Source organism: Syngnathoides biaculeatus, chromosome 17 (assembly GCF_019802595.1).
Source record: "Syngnathoides biaculeatus isolate LvHL_M chromosome 17, ASM1980259v1, whole genome shotgun sequence".
Classification (NCBI taxonomy): Eukaryota; Metazoa; Chordata; class Actinopteri; order Syngnathiformes; family Syngnathidae; genus Syngnathoides; species Syngnathoides biaculeatus.
In genome coordinates, this window is record NC_084656.1 from 1354469 (window position 1) to 1374258 (window position 19790).

The 19790-nt window shown below is 42.3% G+C and overlaps 1 protein-coding gene across 8 annotated transcripts in view; it reads right to left on the bottom strand.

Moving 5' to 3' along the window:
• Positions 1–19790, bottom strand: part of slc12a2 (solute carrier family 12 member 2) — a 149350-nt gene that overhangs the window by 111313 nt on the left and 18247 nt on the right. For 5 of the 8 annotated variants that reach the window (XM_061847504.1, XM_061847499.1, XM_061847497.1 and 2 more), the window contains exon 2: positions 4769–4888. Coding sequence is in view for 6 of the 8 variants with exons in the window: in XM_061847499.1 (XP_061703483.1) it covers positions 4769–4888 (120 nt within the window). In the remaining 2 variants the exon portion in view is untranslated. Of the gene's footprint in view, positions 1–4768; positions 4889–4958; positions 5105–6240; positions 6369–16204; positions 16337–19790 lie in introns of those variants that run through there. The other 3 variants (XM_061847503.1, XM_061847502.1, XM_061847505.1) reach the window with 3 other exon arrangements.

Consider the following 19790-nt stretch of genomic DNA (forward strand, 5'->3'; position numbering starts at 1 on the left):
AGTTAAGTATAGTCTCTTGCACGAAATAGTTGATAAACGAGCAGATAATTAATAAATAAAACCAAGGAACATTTAGATCACTGTAATGAAGTAAAAGCACATTTACTTCTTAACAGAAGAAGTGGTGGAAGTCTCAACAACTCCTATGACTTACCCAAACCAGGTCCCGAGCGCACAGATGGAACCTCAAGCCAAATATTGGTCTTCTTTTCCTTCGGCTTCTTCAGTTAGATGTTGCCACAGCGTGTCATCTTTTTCCATGTAAGCCGATCTCCTTCATCTTTCTCTCTAACACCAACTACCCTCATGTCTTCCCTCACAACATCCATCAACCATCTCTTTGGTCTTCCTCACGCTCTTTCGCCTGGCAGCTCCATCCTCAGTACCCTTGTACCAATATACTCACTCTCTCGCCTCTGGACATGTCCAAACCATTGAAGTCTACTTGATCTAATTTTGTCTCCAAAACATCTAACGTTCGCTGTCCCTCTAATTAGTTCATTTCTAATCCTATGCAACCCGCTCACTCCTAGAGAGAACCTCAACATCTTCATTTCTGCCAGCTCAAACTTTGGTTCCCGTCGTCTCTTCAGGGCCACCGTCTCTAATCCGTACATCATGGAAGGCCTCACCACTGCTTTATAAACTTTGTCCTTCCTCCTAAAAGAGACTCTTCTGTCACAAAACACACTAGGCACCTTCTGCCAGCTTGGACCCGTTCACTTTCTTACCACACTCACCTTTGCTCTGATTGTTGACCCCAAGTATTTGAAAATGGTAACAACAGTAATGCATCTGTGGTATTCTTTGTCCGCATAAAACCATACTGTTACTTGCAGATACCTCTCTCCTGAGTCTATACTCCAATACTCTTTCCCATAACTTCATTGTGTGGTTCATCAACTTTGTTACTCTATAGTTCCCAAAGCTTTCCAAATCACCTTTGTTCTTAAAAATGGGAACAAGAACACTTTTCACACACTTGTCTTCAAGCATCTTCTCGCCTTCTAGAATTCTGTTGAATAAGTTTGTCAAAAACTCAAAAGTTACCTCTCCAAATTGCTTCCATAGCTCCACAGGTATGATATCAAGACCAACTGCTTTTCCATTTTCTTTTTTCTTTAGTGCCTTTTGAACCTCCCCCTTACTAATCATTGCCACTTCCTGGCCCATCACACTTGCCTCTTCTACTCTTCTTTCCCTCTAATTTTCTTCATTCATCAACTTCTCAAAGTATTTCTATCTATTTAGCTCACTTTTGGCACTAATCAATACATTTCCATCTCTATCCTTAATCACCCTTACCTGCTGCACATTCTTCCCATCCTATCTCTCACTCTGGCCAACCTGTAGAGATCCTTTTATCCTTCTTTCATGTCCAATCTGGTGTACATGTCATATGCCTCTTGTTTAGCCTTTGCCACCTCTACCTTTGCCCTACGTTGCATCTCAATGTATTCCTTTTGCCTCTCCTCAGTCCTCTCAGTGTCCCACTTTTTCATTGCTAATCTCTTTCCTTGTATGACTTCCTGTATTTTGGGGTTCCATCACAGTCTCCTTACCCGCTTTCTACCAGAAGACACACCAAGTACTCTCCTGCCTGTCTCTCTAATCCCCTTGGCTGAAGTAGTCCGGTTTTACAGGAGCTCCTCCTGTCCACCGAGAGCCTGTCTCACCTCTTTCCGAAAGGCCACACAACATTCTTCCTTTCTCAGCTTCCACCACATGGTTCTCTGCTCTACCTTTGTCTTCTTAATCTTCCTCCCCACCACCATAGTCATCCTATACTGTTGAGCTACCACTTCCTTAAAGTCTGTAACCTTCAGATTACAAAAGATGCACAAAAAGTAATCCACCTGCATGCTTTTACCTCCACTCTTGTAGGTCATCCCATGTTCTTGCCTCTTCTGGAAAAAGGTGTTCACTACTGCCATTTTCAGTTTTTTTGTAAAGTCCACTATTATCTGTGCCACAAAGTTCCTTTCCTGGATGCCGTACTTACCCATCAATTCTTTGTTGTCCCACTTTCCTTCACCAACATGTCCATTACAATCTGCACCAATCACAACTCAGAACTACTTCATCAAGTTCCTTCGAGAATTTCTCTTTTGACTCTAGGTTACATCCTACTTGTGACCATTCTGTGAGTTTCTACATAGTTTGAACTTGTGTTGTTTTGATAGCGGCCTGGCACTAGAGAAGAGCTGCTGTATATTGTCGTCGAATGGAGGGCGAAAGTCTGCGCCATGAGCACTGTGGAACTTTGCTTCAAAGCGCTGACAATGAGGAACAAAGGGAATCAAGACTCTTGGGATTCAAAAAATGTTTCCTCACAAACGCCATGGATGGCACAGAGGATGACATGCTGTGGTGCAAGATGGGATGACTTTTCATGATGCAATGCAGGAGGCACTGGAACTGGACCAAGTCATCAATGATGATGCACCAAAGGTAGCTACTATGGATCTTTTACAAATTGGAGATGAGTCAGATGGTTCTTTTGAAGGCTTGGCCAACGACGTGTAATGTAGTGGATAAACTACACTACGCACTAACTTTTTATATACAAAATATTTAATGCAAAAAAACGTTTCTCCACGAAATTTAGTAGTGTTACATTATTTATTTAAGACTGTAATACGCGTTATCCACAGTATTAATAAAATATTTTAGCATAATTGAGCATTTCTTTTAGTTGGTTGAGGGATTCTGTTCTAACAATTACAGGGACAAGTACAAGCGTGTTCTGTAGCCTGTCTATATATTACCGCTACATCAGCATATGCGCAAAGATTCTTTTTGATCGTTTTAGATAATTAAAAAAAAAAAAAAAAACAAGTACAAACAATAAAAGTACAAACCTAGCAAAATCAAAATATAGATCATCTCTAATATTTTGAGCATGTGGATAGCATCTAATTGGTGGTGGACATTGTACGTCGGCCGAATGGTTTTCCTGATTTTTTTGGTCAACTTCAAGACACATTACACACGAGAAATTATGGTCACTAGCAAATAATAAAGCAAAAGAATGACTGGAGAAATAATTGACACAAAACATGCACTTTGAACGCGATTTACGTATTCCCAGGATGCTTTGTGGGACTAAAGACCTAAGACCGGAGATGTGGCCGTAAAGTGGTCGTTGCCTGTCATGGCGGCAAGCCCTGAACATTTGGTGGATACCAATAGTGAGGGATACTGTCAAGCTGAAGAAGGAGTCCTCTCGGGCTTGTTTGCTCTGTAGGACCCCCGACACAGCTGATGAGTACCAGCTGGCAAGGCGTGATGCAGCTTTGGTGGTCGCTGAGGCAAAAACCCAGGTGCAGGAGGAATTCAGGGAAGCCATGGAGAGCGAACTCAAGACGGCTTCCAGGAAATTCTGGCCCACCGTCTGGCATCTCAGTAGAGGTAAGCAGTGCACCAGCAATACTGTGTATAATGAGGATGGGGCCCTGCTGACCTCGACTTGGGATATTGTGAGTCAAGTGGGGAGAATACTTTGAAGAGTTCCTCATTTCCACTCCGATGAGGAAGCAGAGTCTGGGTTCTCTGAGGGGGGATTTCCTATCTTTGGGGTTAAGGGCACAGAAGTTGTTAAAAAGTTCCTCGAAGGGAAGGACCCAGGGGTGGATAAGATTCGCCCAGAGTTCCAAAAGGCTCTGGAGGTTGTGGGGCTGTCCTGGTTGAAACGCCTCTGCAACATTGTGTGGACATCAGGGACAGTGCTTTTGGTTTGGCAGACTGGAATGGTGGACCCCCTTTTTAAGAAGAGGGACCAGAGAGTGTTTTCCAACTACAGGGTATCACACTCCTCAGCCTCCATGGTCAGGTCTATTCAGGGGTGCTGGAGAGGAGGGTCCGTCGAGAAGTCAAATCTCAGATTCAGGAGGACCAATGTGGCTTTCGTCCTGGCCGTGAAGTACTGGATCAGCTCTACACCCTTGGCAGAGTCCTCGAAGGTGCGTGGGAGTTCACCAAACCACACCACGTGTTTTGTGGACTTTGAGAAGGCGTTTGAGCATGTGTCTCGGAGGAGTCCTGTGTTGGGTCCTTCGGGAGTACGGGGTACTTAACCCCCATATCGTAGTCCCTGAATGGCCGGTGTCAGAGTTTGGTCTGCACTACTGCCAGTAAATCGGACTCATTTCTGATGAGTTTTGGACTTTTTTGTGGAGGGTCAGGCAAGGCTTTACATTTCAGAGTGGCTTTATTGTGGCCAGCGACAAGGCACACCTGTCCAATAATCATGCCCGAATCAGCATCTTGATATGCCACACTTTTGAGGTGGAATGATTTATATCATCAAATGAGAAATGCTCACTAACACAGATTTAGGAACAATATTTGAGGGAAATGGCATTTTGAGTATGAAGAAAAAATTTGAGCTCTTTCGCTCTAGTTCATAAAATGAGAGCAAAAACAAAAGCGGTGCATTTTTTTGTTCGGTATACAGTATATAATATCACCCTGTTGTATTTATATTTTGTGGCACCATGGGCTCTTGGATACCATGGTTTCAATCCTCTATGTGTTATGCATATTGAAAAATTGACATAAAAAGTACCATGAACCTTGAAATGAGTGATTCTTATATGCAGCAGAAAAACCATCCCTGCCAAGTTATATAATTTAAAATACAGACATGACAACAAGAAAACAAAGACAACATGTAGCTTTTTCTAGTAAAGTACAATCTGTCCGAATATATAAGCTTTTAACTTTTTTATTTTATGGGGATATGCAATAGATATGTAATGCTACAAACCAGAACTCCTTTGATCCAGCCAAACTTGACAACGCCTTTGGATTCAGCGGCTTCCTTTGCTGCGGCTTCCTCAGCTGGAGTCAGCTCATCACCATTGGCAAATCCATCTTCAAAAGGTTCCTGAAAACCAAATTAATTGAGATACAGTATTGAAAGAGAATTATTACCTTTGAGTGACAGCGGCAGTGACCTCGTGATGAACATTTGAACACTTGCGGAGAAGATCCAATTCACATCTTTTGCTTTCCTCGTTATTAAAAAAACGTCCAGTTACCGATAACTTGAGCTTTTAAGAGGACCTTCTCTAACAGCATGTGACAAGGTTTGAGTATGAATTTTTAACAAGTAAATAAATATGTAAAGCCTGAACATTTCTAAAACCAGCTCATGGGCAGAACAAAGCTTTATTGCGTCATCCACTTGTAGGTAGGTCACAGGATCACCAGCTGCAATGGAGATAAACCCATAGTGTTTAGTATTCCCTATAAACGCTTGAATATTGCTACATGTATTCAAAACTTATGTGAGAAGAATTACAGTCCAGAAAAATTGGAAGTTTACCTACACGAACTACTGCTCCAGTAAAAATGTTTCAGTCCCACATTAGTTCAGAATCTCAGGGTTTACCTGTTATATATGATGTGTAAAAGGCAAATAAAAAAAAACATTGCAATACACCTGAGAGCCAAGAGAAGTCCATCAGAATCAAACCTTTTGAACAGTTTTTCCCCCCTATGCTCTTAGCAAAGATAAAGTTGTAGGTCTCAAACTATAGTGGGAATTAAACAAATTTCACTTGATAACATAGAGTGGCGTGTCTGAAAATTAAATACAAAGAATTGTTTGGGCCTCTTTTGAACATAGTACGGATTTGATTGATGTAATATTATCCGAGTTCAATGTTGGATAGTCCCTATGGGGTCAGTAAAAATAACCCTTACAAAATCCAATCACTATAACTTTGCGCTTCAGTGGTGGAAAAATACTGTATAAACATAGGGTAAAATATTAGTGTCAAAAACCAATAAGCCCTCTGTTTATGTCAGTGAAGCTGGAACCATTTCTTTCTGAGCTGCACACCATGTGATGGAAAAACATACGTCACTACAGCCATTCTGCATTGCTGAGAAGAGGAGTGTGTTTGGTTGTACAAGCATAAGGGGGCTTTGAATCACAAACCACATGAGGCAAAACAATTTTAAAAAGTCAATTTAAATCCTTCCTTAAATTTTGCATTGACTGAGATAAGGTACTGTGTAATTCCATATCTAGGTGTTCAAAAGTGAATGTCAACAATTGCAAATTGGACTGATGAAAAAGGATGACAAGGCAACTATTTTTTTTTTCCTCAACTCTTTCAAATGGGCTGATGGTGTGAATACACAATACCTACTTAAGCCCAGAGAGACCAAGAGGAATGATCAGATAACCACAATCTCATGCACACTGTATAGTAGAAACTTCCTACCCACCCTGTTCATTGTTCCTCTAAAGCACTGAAACTCTTCGAGTGGCTAGTTGAGGAAACCAAAATTACATGTACTGACAATAAGATTTTTGTCTAGGGCAAGTCCTGAACTACAATGTGACTCTGTCAAGGGTGCAAGAGGTAATGATATAACTTCAAAGCGAGCAAATCCCATGAAAAATGTTAATGCACCGGAAAGATTGAATGCTTTCATAAAAAACATCAGTTATAATTTGTCAGGGTTAGTGCTTTCCTCTATTCACTGAATATTTTAACTGGGGGTTAAAGTCAAGTGACATTTGACTCACTGTGGCATTATATTGTGAATTCCCTTTGGACTGTAACCATGTTTTTTAAAAAAATATTATTAGTTATGTTTACAACAGTGTGGCACGGTGATTGACTGGTTAGCACAAATGCCCCACAGGTCAGAGGTCCCGGGTTAAAATCCAGTCTGTGTGGAATCCCCACGCCTCTGTGGGATTTTCAGGTAGTCCTCCCTGGTTCCAAAAACATGCTTGATAGGTTAACTGGAAACAAAATTACCCATCGATGCAATGTGCAAATGTTTTTTTTTTCCTGTTTACACATGCCCTGTGATTGTCTGGTGACCAATTCAGGCTGTACGCCACCTCTCTACTGAAGCCAGCTGAGATAGAAGCCAGCACACCCACGACCCAAGTGAGGATAAGTGATTCAGAAAATGGATGGTTGGATGTTTTAATAAAAAAAAAAAAGGGGGTCGTATAAGAATGCTGGTAAATGAATAAATGTCTACATACTTGCTGTAACCAGCAAGTGGAGACATGTAGAAGCTTGCAAATGTGAAATGATAGAAGGATGTTGAACAGTTTTCAATGACCAAAGAGGAAATTGCTTCAAGCAGACCTTAGCAATTACATTTAAAAAAAAAACTTGAAATATACAACAGCAACTAAGTAAGACATTGCTGAAAACAAAAACTGAGAGCAATTATTTACAAATCCTTTAACTCATATTCCAATGAAAACATTACAAAAACAAGATTGTTCAAACGGATGGATGTTTTTTTTTCCTGCAAATATTCAACCATTTTTATTTTGATGCCTGGAAAACTTTGAAAAAGAGGTGGGACAGTGGCAACAAAAGAGGCATCAAATTCAAAAAGAGAAAATATTTGCAAATAAATGAATAACATTCATCAGTTTGAACATTGGATATGTGACGTTGCATCCAACATCTGAGACACAAATTAACAGCAAAGCATTCTTTTTCTTTTCCTTTCGGCTTGTCCCGTTAGGGGTCGCCACAGTGTGTCATCTTTTTCCATCTTAGCCTATCTCCTGCATCTTCCTCTCTAACCTCAAATGCCCTCATGTCTTCCCCCTCGCTCTTTTGCCGGGCAGCTCCATCCTCAGCACCCTTCCACCAATATACTCACTCTCTCGCCTCTGAACATGTCCAAACCATCGAAGTCTGCTCTCTCAAATCTTATGTCCAAAACATCCAACTTTGTCTGTCCCTCTAATGAGGTCATTTCTAATTCTATCCAACCTGCTCACTCCGAGTGAAAACCTCAACATCTTCATTTCTGCCACCTCCAGTTCAAGTTCCTGTTGTTTCTTCAGTGCCACCGTCTCTAATCCGTACATCATGGCCGGCCTCACCACTGTTTTATAAACTTTGCCCTTCGTCCTAGCAGAGACTCTTCTGTCACATAACACCAGACACCTTCCGCCAGCTGTTCCAACCTGCTTGGGCCACTTTCTTCACTTCCTTACCACACTCACCATTCCTCTGGATTGTTGACCCTAAATATTTGAAGTCCTCCACTCTCGCTATCTCTTCTCCCTGTAGCCTCACTCTTCCCCCTCCAACTCTCTCATTCACGCACATATATTCTGTTTTACTTCGGCTAATCTTCATTCCTCTCCTTTCCAGTGCATGTCTCCATCTTTCTAATCGTTCCTCTGCATGCTCCCTGCTTTCACTGCATATCAAAATATCATCTGCGAATATTATGGTCCAAGGGGATTCCATTCTAACCTCATCTGTCAGCCTATCCATTACCACTGCAAACAGGAAGGGGCTCAGAGCTGATCCCTGATGCAGTCCCACCTCCACCTTAAATTCTTCTGTCACACCGACGGTACACCTCACCATTGTTCTGCTCCCATCATACATGTCCTGTACTATTTTAACGTACTTCTCTGCCACGCCAGACTTACGCATGCAGTACCAAAGTTCCTCTCTTGGTACCCTGTCATAGGCTTTCTCTAGATCCACAAAGACACAATGTAGCTCCTTCCGACCTTCTCTGTACTTTTCCACTAGCATCCTCAAGGCAAATAATGCATCTGTGGTACTCTTTCTAGGCATGAAACCATACTGTTGCTCCCAGATAATGACTTCTGTCCTGCGTCGATCCTCCACTACTTTTTCCCATAACTTCATTGTGTGGCTCATCAACTTTATTCCTCTATAATTCCCACAGCTCTGAACATCGCCTTTGTTCTTAAAAATGGGAACTAGAACACTTTTCCTCTATTCTTCAGGCATCTTTTCGCCCGCTAGTATTCTGTTGAATAAGTTGGTCAAAAACTCCACAGCCATCTCTCCAAATTGTTTCTATACCTCTACCGGTATGTCATCAGGACCAACTGCCTTTCCATTTTTCATCCTTTGTAGTGCCTTTCTGACTTCTCCCTTAGTAATCATTGCCACTTCCTGGTCCTTCACACTTGCCTCTTCAACTCTTCCTTCTCTTTCATTTTCTTCATTCATCAACTTCTCAAAGTATTCTTTCCATCTTTTTCACACACTACTGGCACCAGTCAACACATTTCCATCTCTATCCTTAATCACCCTTACCTGCTGCACATCCTTCCCATCTCTACCCCTCTGTCTGGCCAACCTGGAGAGATCCTTTTCTCCTTCTTTTGTGTCCAACCAGGTGTACATGTCATCATATGCCTCTTGTTTACCTCCGCTCTTGTAAGTCACTATATGGTCCTGCCTCTTCTGGAAAAAGTGTTCACTACTGCCATTTCCATCCTTGTTGCAAAGTTCACCACAATCTGTCCCTCAAAGTTCCTTTCCTGGATGCCACATTTCATAAATTAATACCAGGTGTTCTCGCCAACAATACTGGAAGCAGTCACCTTCTTGTGGTGGTAGGCTTCGTGTCTCCAAATAATCCTAGGAGCTAAATTGTCAGGATCATCCATGACTAAGAGGTCCTAGCCGAGAGACCAGACAAAGCACGGGTATGGAGTCCTAGTATGAAAGAATTAAATGGATCAAGGGTACCCTCGCACAGATGCGGGTCAACTGGGCCTACTTCTTGAGCCGGGCCTGGAGGTGGGGCTTGAAGGGGAGCACCTGGTGGCAAGGCCTGCACCCATGGAGCCTAGCTGGGCACAGCCCGAAACGGTAGCGTTGGGTCCTCCTTCCCATGGGCTCACAAGTTGTGGGAAGGGCAATTGGGATCGGGTGCAGTGCGAGCTGGCAGTGGCCAAAGGCCAAAGACCTTGCCGATCGAATCCCCAGCTGCAGAAACTGCCTCTCGGAACATGGAACGTCACTTCTTGGAAGGAAGGAGCCTGACCTGATGTGTTAGGTTGAAAGGTTCCAACAACAGATAGTAGGACACGAGCAGGTATACTCATATGTTGAGACTGCTCTTTGACGGGTCCGCATCACATCAGTGAGGGTGTAATCGTGTAGTTTTAATCCAGGAGATCCAAGTGGATCTCAACAGACCCGAAAACGCAGAGCACTGGCCAGGAAGAGCACATGTTCCAAGATATCCTTGCAAAAAAGTGAGCCAAGTGTGGCAGGGTTCATACTCAGTCTGACCAAAAAAATTTAAGGGCTTTTTAGGGGCATTCTTAGGGGCTGACACGAAAAATTTAGGGCTGACACGGAAAAATTTAGGGCCATCGTGGGAAATCAAGAGTAAGGAAAAAAAGACTCACCCAATGGTGCCATCAACCGTTCTTGGTTCATCAAATGTTCCAGTATCTCGGTACCTGTGACAGTGATCACCTGTCGCCCCTTGTGGTAGTTCTCATTGATATGACCATTGTCAACATCTTCACATAACAGTATACAGAAAAACAGATTCTAACTACAATTGCAACTATATACACAAATGATACTGATGTCTGTTTCAGCACCCCTACTCTAGCTCCTTGAGCCTACCCAGTGCCTCCTCTATTTGTTGCTGCAGAGGTGCCAAAGTGGCTCTCTTGTCCTTTGCTCTGCCTCTGAGTGCATTGGCCTCGGTGAAAAACCTCAGATTCCTCTTTTTTCTGCCTCCTCACACAGCCCGTCAGCCTTCTCAATAAGCGTAGATATGTCAGTCTCTATTCTGGCTTTTTTGGCTTTGAGGCAGTAGAGATGAAAAGTGGGCAGCGATGCCAAATGTAGCCAGGTACGAAGTCTTCCTTTCCCCACAGTGGTAGTTTTTAGCAATGTCACTGTCTGGGAACATGAGTGCAAACACTTTCAAATTATTTTCACAAGATTTGTAACTGTAATGGCTGCAGATCACTTTTAAAGTCCACACGATCTCTGCCTTTAACGAGTCTGTCTTCGTGTATTGAACTACGTTCATAAAGCCTGACTTCTGGCTGGACAACTGTAAGTGCGCATTAGGGATCGCAAGTGGTTACAAATAACCGGTTATAACCGATTTTTGTTTTTTTTTTTCTTTTTAAACCGAAACCGTAATCAGACTTTCGAAATCGGTTAAAATTTCCAATCATTCCTTCCGGTTCCGGTACTCCACATTGCACTATTTTTTCAACATCATTTCCACTTTTTTTCCAAGTTTCGCTGTTAGAGTAAAGTTGGACTCAAAAGAACATTCAATTAAATCAAAGAAACATCAAACATGGCATCGAGGAAATGCTCGGAAAACTTTCATGCCCTTTCTGAAAGTCTGAAAGAAAAATGTCAACATTAAAAATTTTTTACAAAATAAAAATGTAACTTACACGAGTGTGTTGTTGAAAGCCACATTCAACAAGCTTGTTTGTCAATATTGTATACAAACTACCCCATTACCGCGGAGTAAATTAATGATCGATGGTGTAGCGCCGGAGAAAAGGAGTCGGAGGCGGAGTGTCTGACACAGGAACAAAAATTGTTTTATTGGCAGACATCAAAACACTACTCGCATAACGGGGGAACTCTGTGAACTCGTCACTCCGGAAGAGCAACAACAAAAACAGTCTGTGCGGAACCCCGCACCCCGACTCGAGGTCCCGCGGGTGAATTATGTAAACACCACTATGGTACCGTTTTTTTGCTACAGCTGTTCGCTTAAAACCGGTTATGAAAGTAAGCGTTTTTTTGCGATCCCTAGTGCGCATGCACTGCTAGTACCACTGCCTGAAGCTGATGCTTCACTATCTTGATATTTTAGAAACAGTTTCATACCAACGGAAGATGAGAGAGTCTTCGCCAAATCAGCGTGTCTGCTGTTTTTCCGGTGCGACTCCAGCGCTTTGACGCCCATCTTTTCAAGCTGGTAACTCTGCTTGCACAGATGGCAGTAAAACATGTGCCGATCTTTTGGATCTCGACAAACCCAGCTCCCAAACTCCTTACTTTCAACCCAAGCTTCTTGAAAAATGCATTTCCCCGTGATACATGTTGGCTCGATGAAAGAACTACGCTACGTCATAACGAAGACGAAGTGAAATGCCTACTCACAGAAACAAACAATGGAATATCGACAAGATGGCGACTAGTGGTCAACAGGGTAACTTCCGTTGACAATTTCCGCCTGATTTGGACGCCAGACGGATCTCTATTTTTTTTTTTTTACATAAAAGAAATTTATTTTTTAGGGAGAATTTTGGCGGTAGAGGTCCTTCCTTTGATATTTTTTTAATTTAAGGCCTTTTTAGGGGCTTGACCGTTTTTCGCGGATTTTAAGGACTTTTAAGAGCCCCTAAATGCACCTTCGAAAATTTAGGGGTTTTTAGGGACTTTTAGGGCCGCGTGCGAACCCTGTGTGTCATTAGGCCTTTTCTATCCCTGAAGGAGGAGCAAAAATGGATGTTTTCACACCTGAGCTCGAACCGGGGGCCAGAGCACGCTTCCTTTGATCCTTACTTTTCATTTTAAGATTAATTTGGTTCAAACCAGCGGATTTATATCAAGTAAGAATTGTTGGGGCGTTGCAGTGGCGCAACCTGTTAGGGCGTTGGCCTCACAGTTCTGAGGACTGGGTTTCAAATCCTGGCCCCACCTTTGTCGAGTTTGCATGTTCTCATCGTTCTGCATGGGTTTTCTCTAGGCACTCCGGTTTCCTGATCATCCCAAAAACATGGATTAATTGGAGACTCTAAATTGCCTTTTGGTGTGATTGTGAGTGTGACTGTTGTCTGTCTATGTGTCCTGCGGTTGGCTGGCAAAAACTTCAGGGTGTACCCTGCCTCCTACGTTTATCTCATTTTTTGCAAAAACCTTTGTTTCTTTGCAATAGATTGCCACAGCAAATGTACCGTCGTCTCCTTGTCCTCGCATTCCCAAGGGAACATGGGCTGAGTGCGTCAAACTCCAGGGTGTCATCTTCTTGTCTCATTTTCGCTAGAGATGCAAGTATCTGATGGCTGGGCCTACCCCAAAAGGGTAATGTGGGTCCCCCTTCTCATGGGCTGTGGGACAGGCCATAGAGGTTGGTTGCAGTGTGAGCTGGATGGTGACCAGAGGCAGGGACCTTGGCAATCTGATCCCTGGCTGTCGAAAGAAGCTTGGTCTAGGAACATGGAATGTCCCCTCTCTGGCAGGGAAGGAGCCTGAGCTTATGTGTGAGGTTGAGAAATTCCGACTAGATCAAGTATATAGTTCGCCTCCACACACGGCTTGAGCTCTGGTACCAGTCCTCTTGAGAGGGGTTAAAACTCTCTTCCACTCTGGAGTTCCCAAGGGTAAGTTTGGTGGCCTCAGTATTGCATCTATGCTTTTTGGAAATCATGTGGTTCTGTTGGCTTCATCGAGCTGTGATCTGCATCTCTCTCTGGAGCGGTTAGCAGCAGAGTGTGAAGGGTCTGCGATGAGAATCTCCACCTTCAAATCGAGACCATGGTCCTCAGTCGGAAAAGGGTGGTGTTGAGTGTCAGGTTGGGGATGAGATCCTCTGAAGTGGAGGAGTTCCAGTATCTTGGCGTCTTGTTCACGAGTGAGGGATAGAATGGAACGGGAGATCGACAGGCGGAACGGTGCAGCCTTTGCAGTGATGCGGAATTTGTATTGGCCCATTGTGGTCAAGCACTAAGTCAAAAGGTGAAGCTCTCTATTTACTGAACAAGCTATGACCTATTGTCACAAGCTGTGAGTCATGACCAAAAGAACAAGATTCCAAATACAAGCAGCTGAAATTTGTTTCTCCGCAGGATGTCCCAGCTCTCCCTTAGAGATAGGGTGAGAAGCTCAGTCATCCGACTGTGAGGAGAACCCGGGGACAGCCCACGACACGCTGGAGAGAGTACATCTCTCGGCTAGCCTGGGAACTCTTTAGGATGCCCCCCGGAAGAGCTTGATGAAGTTGCTGGGGAGTGGGAAGTCTGAGCAGTCCTGCTCAAGCTACTGCCCTAGTGATCGGACTTCGGATAAGCGGTAGAAAATGGATGGATAAATCTACTAGCATCTTGGTGTTCCCAGAAAAAAAACTTGGAAATTTCACAACAACATGTGAAAGAGATAATATTAGATAATACTGTGCTTTTCTCAAACATGGTGTCAATGTCAGAGGAACTACAATCTGTGACTGGAATATATAATCATGAAAGAAACTACAGTGGACATTCAATCACGAAGCATGTGCGACAATCTTATTTTCCAAGACAATTCAGATTTCTCCGTGTTCACCGATTTGGAAGCCCTCCTCCAGGAAACTTACCATGGCCCTGCATGGAAAAGTTTGAACACTTTCAGGAAAAAACACTGCCTGTGAAATGAAACATTTGTGTACTCAAAAGGACTTCATTTGGAATGAACGACCAACTCCCCAAACCAAAACAATGAAAGGCATCAAATCTTGTACCCGATGATAAATAATTACTGTGAGGAAGGAAAACACGCATGCCTAGTTGCGAGTAAGCTATATGTGAACAGCCAACTGTTTTCTGATGCCAATGTCACCCCCATGCTCTTCTTTTGATCTGTCATAGTTATTTGTTAAAAGTGCATTGTGTTTGGTTTCATTCTTTCCATTTTTGCTTAGACAGACAAAAAAAAAAAAAATTGAATCGCACATGCCACTAACATGAATCTCACTCCTGTCTGCTTTCCTGGTGTGCTTGTTTACACACACAGTCATCTCCAATGTACGCGCATTCCGACCAGACGTTAAACTTCGGTAAATCTTTCCCCGACAGATGTCTTTTTTTTTTTTAAATACAATGAATTGGGACCAGAACCAGAAAAGTGAAAAACCATGAGGTGTGTTTACAGTGAAGAAAATAATTTGAACACCCTGCTATATTGCAAGTTCTCCCCTTTAGAAATCATGGAGGGGAAATTTTCATCATAGGGGCATGTCCATTGTGAGAGAGATAATCTAAAAAGATAAATCCAGAAATCACAATGTATGATTCTTTTAACGATTTATTTATGTGACACAGCTGCAAATAAATATTTGAAGACCTGAGAAAACTAATTTTAATATTTGGTACAGTAGCCTTTGTTTGCAATTACAGAGGTCAAACGTTTCCTGTAGTTGTTCACCAGGTTTGCACACACTGCAGGGGGGATTTTGGCCCACTCATCCACACAGATCCTCTCTAGATCAGACAGGTTTCTGGGCTGTCACTGAGAAACACGGAGTTTCAGCACCCTCCAAAGATTTTTTTATTGGGTTTAGGTCTGGAGACTGGCTAGAAATGCCAGATCCTTGTTATGCTTCTTTTGGAGCCACTCCTTGGTTTTCCTGGCTGAGTGCTTCGGGTCATTGTCATGTTGAAAGATACAGCCACAACCCATCTTCAATGCTCTGACTGAGGGAAAAAGGTTATTCTCCAAAATCTTACAATATATGGCTGCGGTCATCCTCTCCTTAACACAATGCAGTCGTCCTGTCCCATGTGCAGAAAAAAACCCCAAAGCATGATGGTACCACCCCCATGCTTCACAGTAGGGATGGTGTTCTTGGGATGGAACTCATCATTCGTCTTCCTCCAAACACGGTTAGTGGAATTATGACCAAAAAGTTCCATTTTGGTCTCATCTGACTCCAAAACTTTCTCCTATGACTCCTCTGTATCATCCAAATGGCCATTGGCAAATTTACAAGTTACAAGTTTGAGTCTTACTGATTGTATGGGGTGGACAGGTGTGTTTATCGAGCTAACGACCTCACACAGGTGCATTTTATTCAGGATAATACATGGAGTGGAGGTGGACTTTTAAAGGCAGACTAATAGGTTTTTGAGGGTCACAATTCTAGCTGACGGACAGGTGTTCAAATACTTATTTGCAGCTGTATCACACAAATAAATAATTGAAAAAATTACACATTGTGATTTCTGGATTGTCTTTTTCGATTATCTCTCTCAAAGTGGACATGCACCTACGATGACAATTTCAGACCCCTCCATGATTTCTAAGTGGGAGAACTCACAATATAACAGAGTATTCAAATACTTATTTTCTTCACTGTATTCATTGTTCTCATATGAGTCCAATGCGCTTTTAAAAAAAGAAAATGAACCGTCTGTCGTGGAGAGCCACAATACGTTTCCGTGTACGAGGGCTGAAGCCTATCCCAGCTGTTTATTTTCTTTTTTTAAATATGCATTGGACTCATTTGAGAACAATGCGTATTTAAAAAAATATGTCTGTCACGGAGAGGTCGACCGAAGTTTCACGTGTGGCTGCAACACACTTCTGTGTACGAAGAGCCGACTCGCTGTCTCCCCCCCCCATCATAGTTAATGAATGCGTAAATTCTGTGTAAATCTTGATGACTTACTCACCATATACATGTGTAGATCCAGTTGTCAAAGACAAGCGGAAGCGGGTAGAAAGTCCACTTTCTTATTGGCGAAAACATATACTTCGGCATTAAATATGAGTCCTCTATGCCTAGTGTCTCTAATTTTTCCACGTACCTTCGTTTATTATCACCTTCTAAATGTTTAGCGGTATCAGACAAAACTCTGGGCGTCGTGCTATAAGACATATTTTCGTGTCGTCTCCAATCGACTTAGCATTGAAGAATGCTTTGCTACACCGGCAATATGGCCAGTCACGTGATTTTGGTGACGTGGGTACATGAGGTGTATAATGTGATTAGCGGGAAATAGGGGCGATGAGGAAGTGATGGGAACGTACGGCATCAAGGAAAGAAACTTTGAGGGACAGATTGTGGTGGACTTTGCAAAAAGGATGGAAATGGCAGTTGTGAACACTTTTTTTCCAGAAGAGGCAGGAACATAGTGACCTAGAAGAGCAGAGGTAGAAGCATGCAGGTGAATTACCCTAATTTCTCGAAAATGATGCGCAAATTTTTTCCAAAATATTTTCAAAAAGTTAATAGAGCGCATTATATTAAGGTATGGATGAAAAATAAAAAAAAAATACTCACATAATCACATTGTATAGTCGTATACAGGTACATAGAGTGGTAAAAAATGTACAAAAAGAATGTTTGTTGCGACTGCACCAAAGATAAAAAACGACGGCCTGTGAGTTCGTTTTAACTAAACTAAGAACTACAACGGCTAGTTGTGCAGCTGCTTTTAAAAGAAATGTGTCATCACTCGGGCCGATGATGCTACAAACCCGGAAGGTGCGCGGCAGTCCAAAACAATGATAGGTCAATGACTGCTTGTAGGTATCAAAAAAACGTGAGCTCAGACTACGTAATACAAGTGTCATAGGCACATGGGAAAAAAAAGAAATGGGAGGGCACACACAATTGAAATACTCGCTTTTTTGGTGCTAATTATGCTCGTTTCTATGTAGTTTGAGCTCACGCTGTTTTGATAGCAACGTGACGCCATCGTGAAAGCTGCGACAGATCGGAGCCAAATGGAGGGCGAGAGGCTGCGCTGCGCAACCCAAACACTTGGGATTAAAAAAAAGTTTCCTCACAAACCCCATGGATGGCGCAGAGGATGATGTGGAGTGGGAGCAAAATGGGATGCTCATGATGCAATGCAAGAGGCAGCGGAAGTCACCAAGTCATTAATGTGTTCCACAGTGATGCACCAAAATAGAAATACAGATAATTCCCAATATTTTGAGAATATACAGAGCAGCAAAATTGGTGGTGCATATTGTACATTGGTACTAGGGTTTTCCTGATTATTTTTTTAGGGCAATTTTGGGGGTGCGCATTATATATGAGAAATTACGGTAACCTTAAGTTTCTTGTTTTAGCCCCAAAACCCCAGCCACCCTCACCCACACTCTTCAGCTTTTATAGCAGGCATTGCATATTGTCTGGTGCTTCTCTGTTGGAGTTGAAGGTCAGGGGTTGAAGGTGGGTGGTGGTTGTTTGTGTGTCAGGGTGGATATTCATCTGTCCGAGTGAAAATATTGAATGTGCAATGGAGTGTAACAGAGTTGAAAGCCAACAGTCAATCTTTCATAAGGGACTGCAAGAATAAGTGCTGCAGGCCAGGGAAAATGTTTTTCAAGGTCAAGGTTATGTCACTTATTTAAAAAGACAAAATTCCACTAGTTAGAGATAGCAGATGAGCCAAACTGTGAGTCAGAGGCTTTCCCAACACTAAATTTATTCAAATTAAATTAAATTTACATTTTCATTTTTAATCAAATTAACATGAAATGCATACCTGTGAGAAGGGTTTGTTTGAAAAACAAAAGGCTTTTCATATATAATAATCCAGTCTGCTGCAATTGGCTGGCGATCACTTTAGGGTTTACCTGGCCTTTCGCCCAGAGTCAGCTGGGAAAGGTACCAGCATGCCCACTACCCTAGTCAAGCTAAGTGGTACAGAAAATGGATGTATGGCTCATGTAGTCTGGGCAGTCACAGATTTTCAATTTTCAATGTAATCCTAAATTTATGAACAGGGAAAAGCCCAACAATTTTTACTGTGCGAGAATATAAACGTCTTAATGTGTAAATGCAGTTTTTGGTAACAGATATGCTACGCTCTTCTGTGCGACTGTGTCCCCACAGTGTTTTTAATTAAATGATTACACTAACATCTACCTAGTCTATAAAAGAACAGTGAGTCGAGATGCTGCCCATCCCTTCTGTGGAACACAATGGTACCTCCACTTGCGTTTCGTTGTGGAAGTTGTTTTTGAATGTGACGTTTTCGTATAAAAAAAAAAAAAAATTAAAGCACATAATGTAAAGAATAATGAAAATTATGTTCATTTACCTTTGGCGTTGGTCAAGTATGCAAATAGAAGGGTGAGTGAGAAGCGAAACGCATGGTGAGGGACAGAGGAGCTGACAAACATTTGACAGCTGAGAGAAAATATCTGTACAAATGTACAGAATTAAAATCAGCTTTAATGGCCAAGTGTGTAAAAACACACAAGGAATATTTCTCCAGCAGTCAGTGCTAAATATTTTTACTCAGTCTCCAGCACATGGTGCCGCCATTTTCTCGTCAGTTTTTGTTTATTCACACTCTCTTGTGCATAACGAGATCAAAATTCATGAAGGCGTCTCAAATTGCGAAGTATGTTCATGAATTATTAGCATACACACATACACACACACAGTGTATATCATTGTGAATATTCTGCTCCGGTTCAATGTCTCCCACAATGTTGAGCAGCTGTTTGACCGGCAAAATGGCGCCGTGAAAATGGTGATGTCATGCGCATGAGGTCTATACAGCAGGGGTGCTTGATGTGACTTAGGCAGTTTTGGTCGATCCCATGACGGCGTGCCCACAAAAAAAAAAAAAAAAAAAAAAAAAGTGTCAGCCTGATGTCTCTGTTTTTTTCTTTGAACATTTTGGCAGCACACATAACATTCTCTAACAACGACCTACTGCACGGCCACACACTCTTCTTCCTAGTTTACCTTGCACCGCCCCCCTCCGCTCTTGTGGTACACTCATAATTACAAATGTTACAGTCCTTACGCAGGCTATCAATGTGGTTTATAATGACAGCGTGCTTATGCGCAGCCTACCACTAGAATTTTTTTTCCATAAAGACACGCCTCTGTCGGCAAGTACTGTTGGCGAGCACACACAAGTGGGGAGAAATGAAAAAAATTAAACCTGCACACCAGCAGATTGTGAAAACTTGGAACGCACTTCCGATCACATACCACACACTGCGGCGTGTGAGGATTGGTGTGTTGACAGTTGGTTCTACTTATGCATATGAAAAGTCTTTCTCACATTTAAAAAAAACTTTAAGACCAACCTACGTTCATGAATAACGGATAGAAGTCTCAAAGACTTGTTGGAGTTTAATTTAATGATATATAAAACAGACGACAAAGCCATCAGCAAAAAAGTTGCATTAATGGTAAGTACTTTTGTCATCATTGGTTAGCAACAGCATAAGGTATTTAAATGAATTTAGAGACTTATTGTACTCTTAAAATCTTGGTCATAC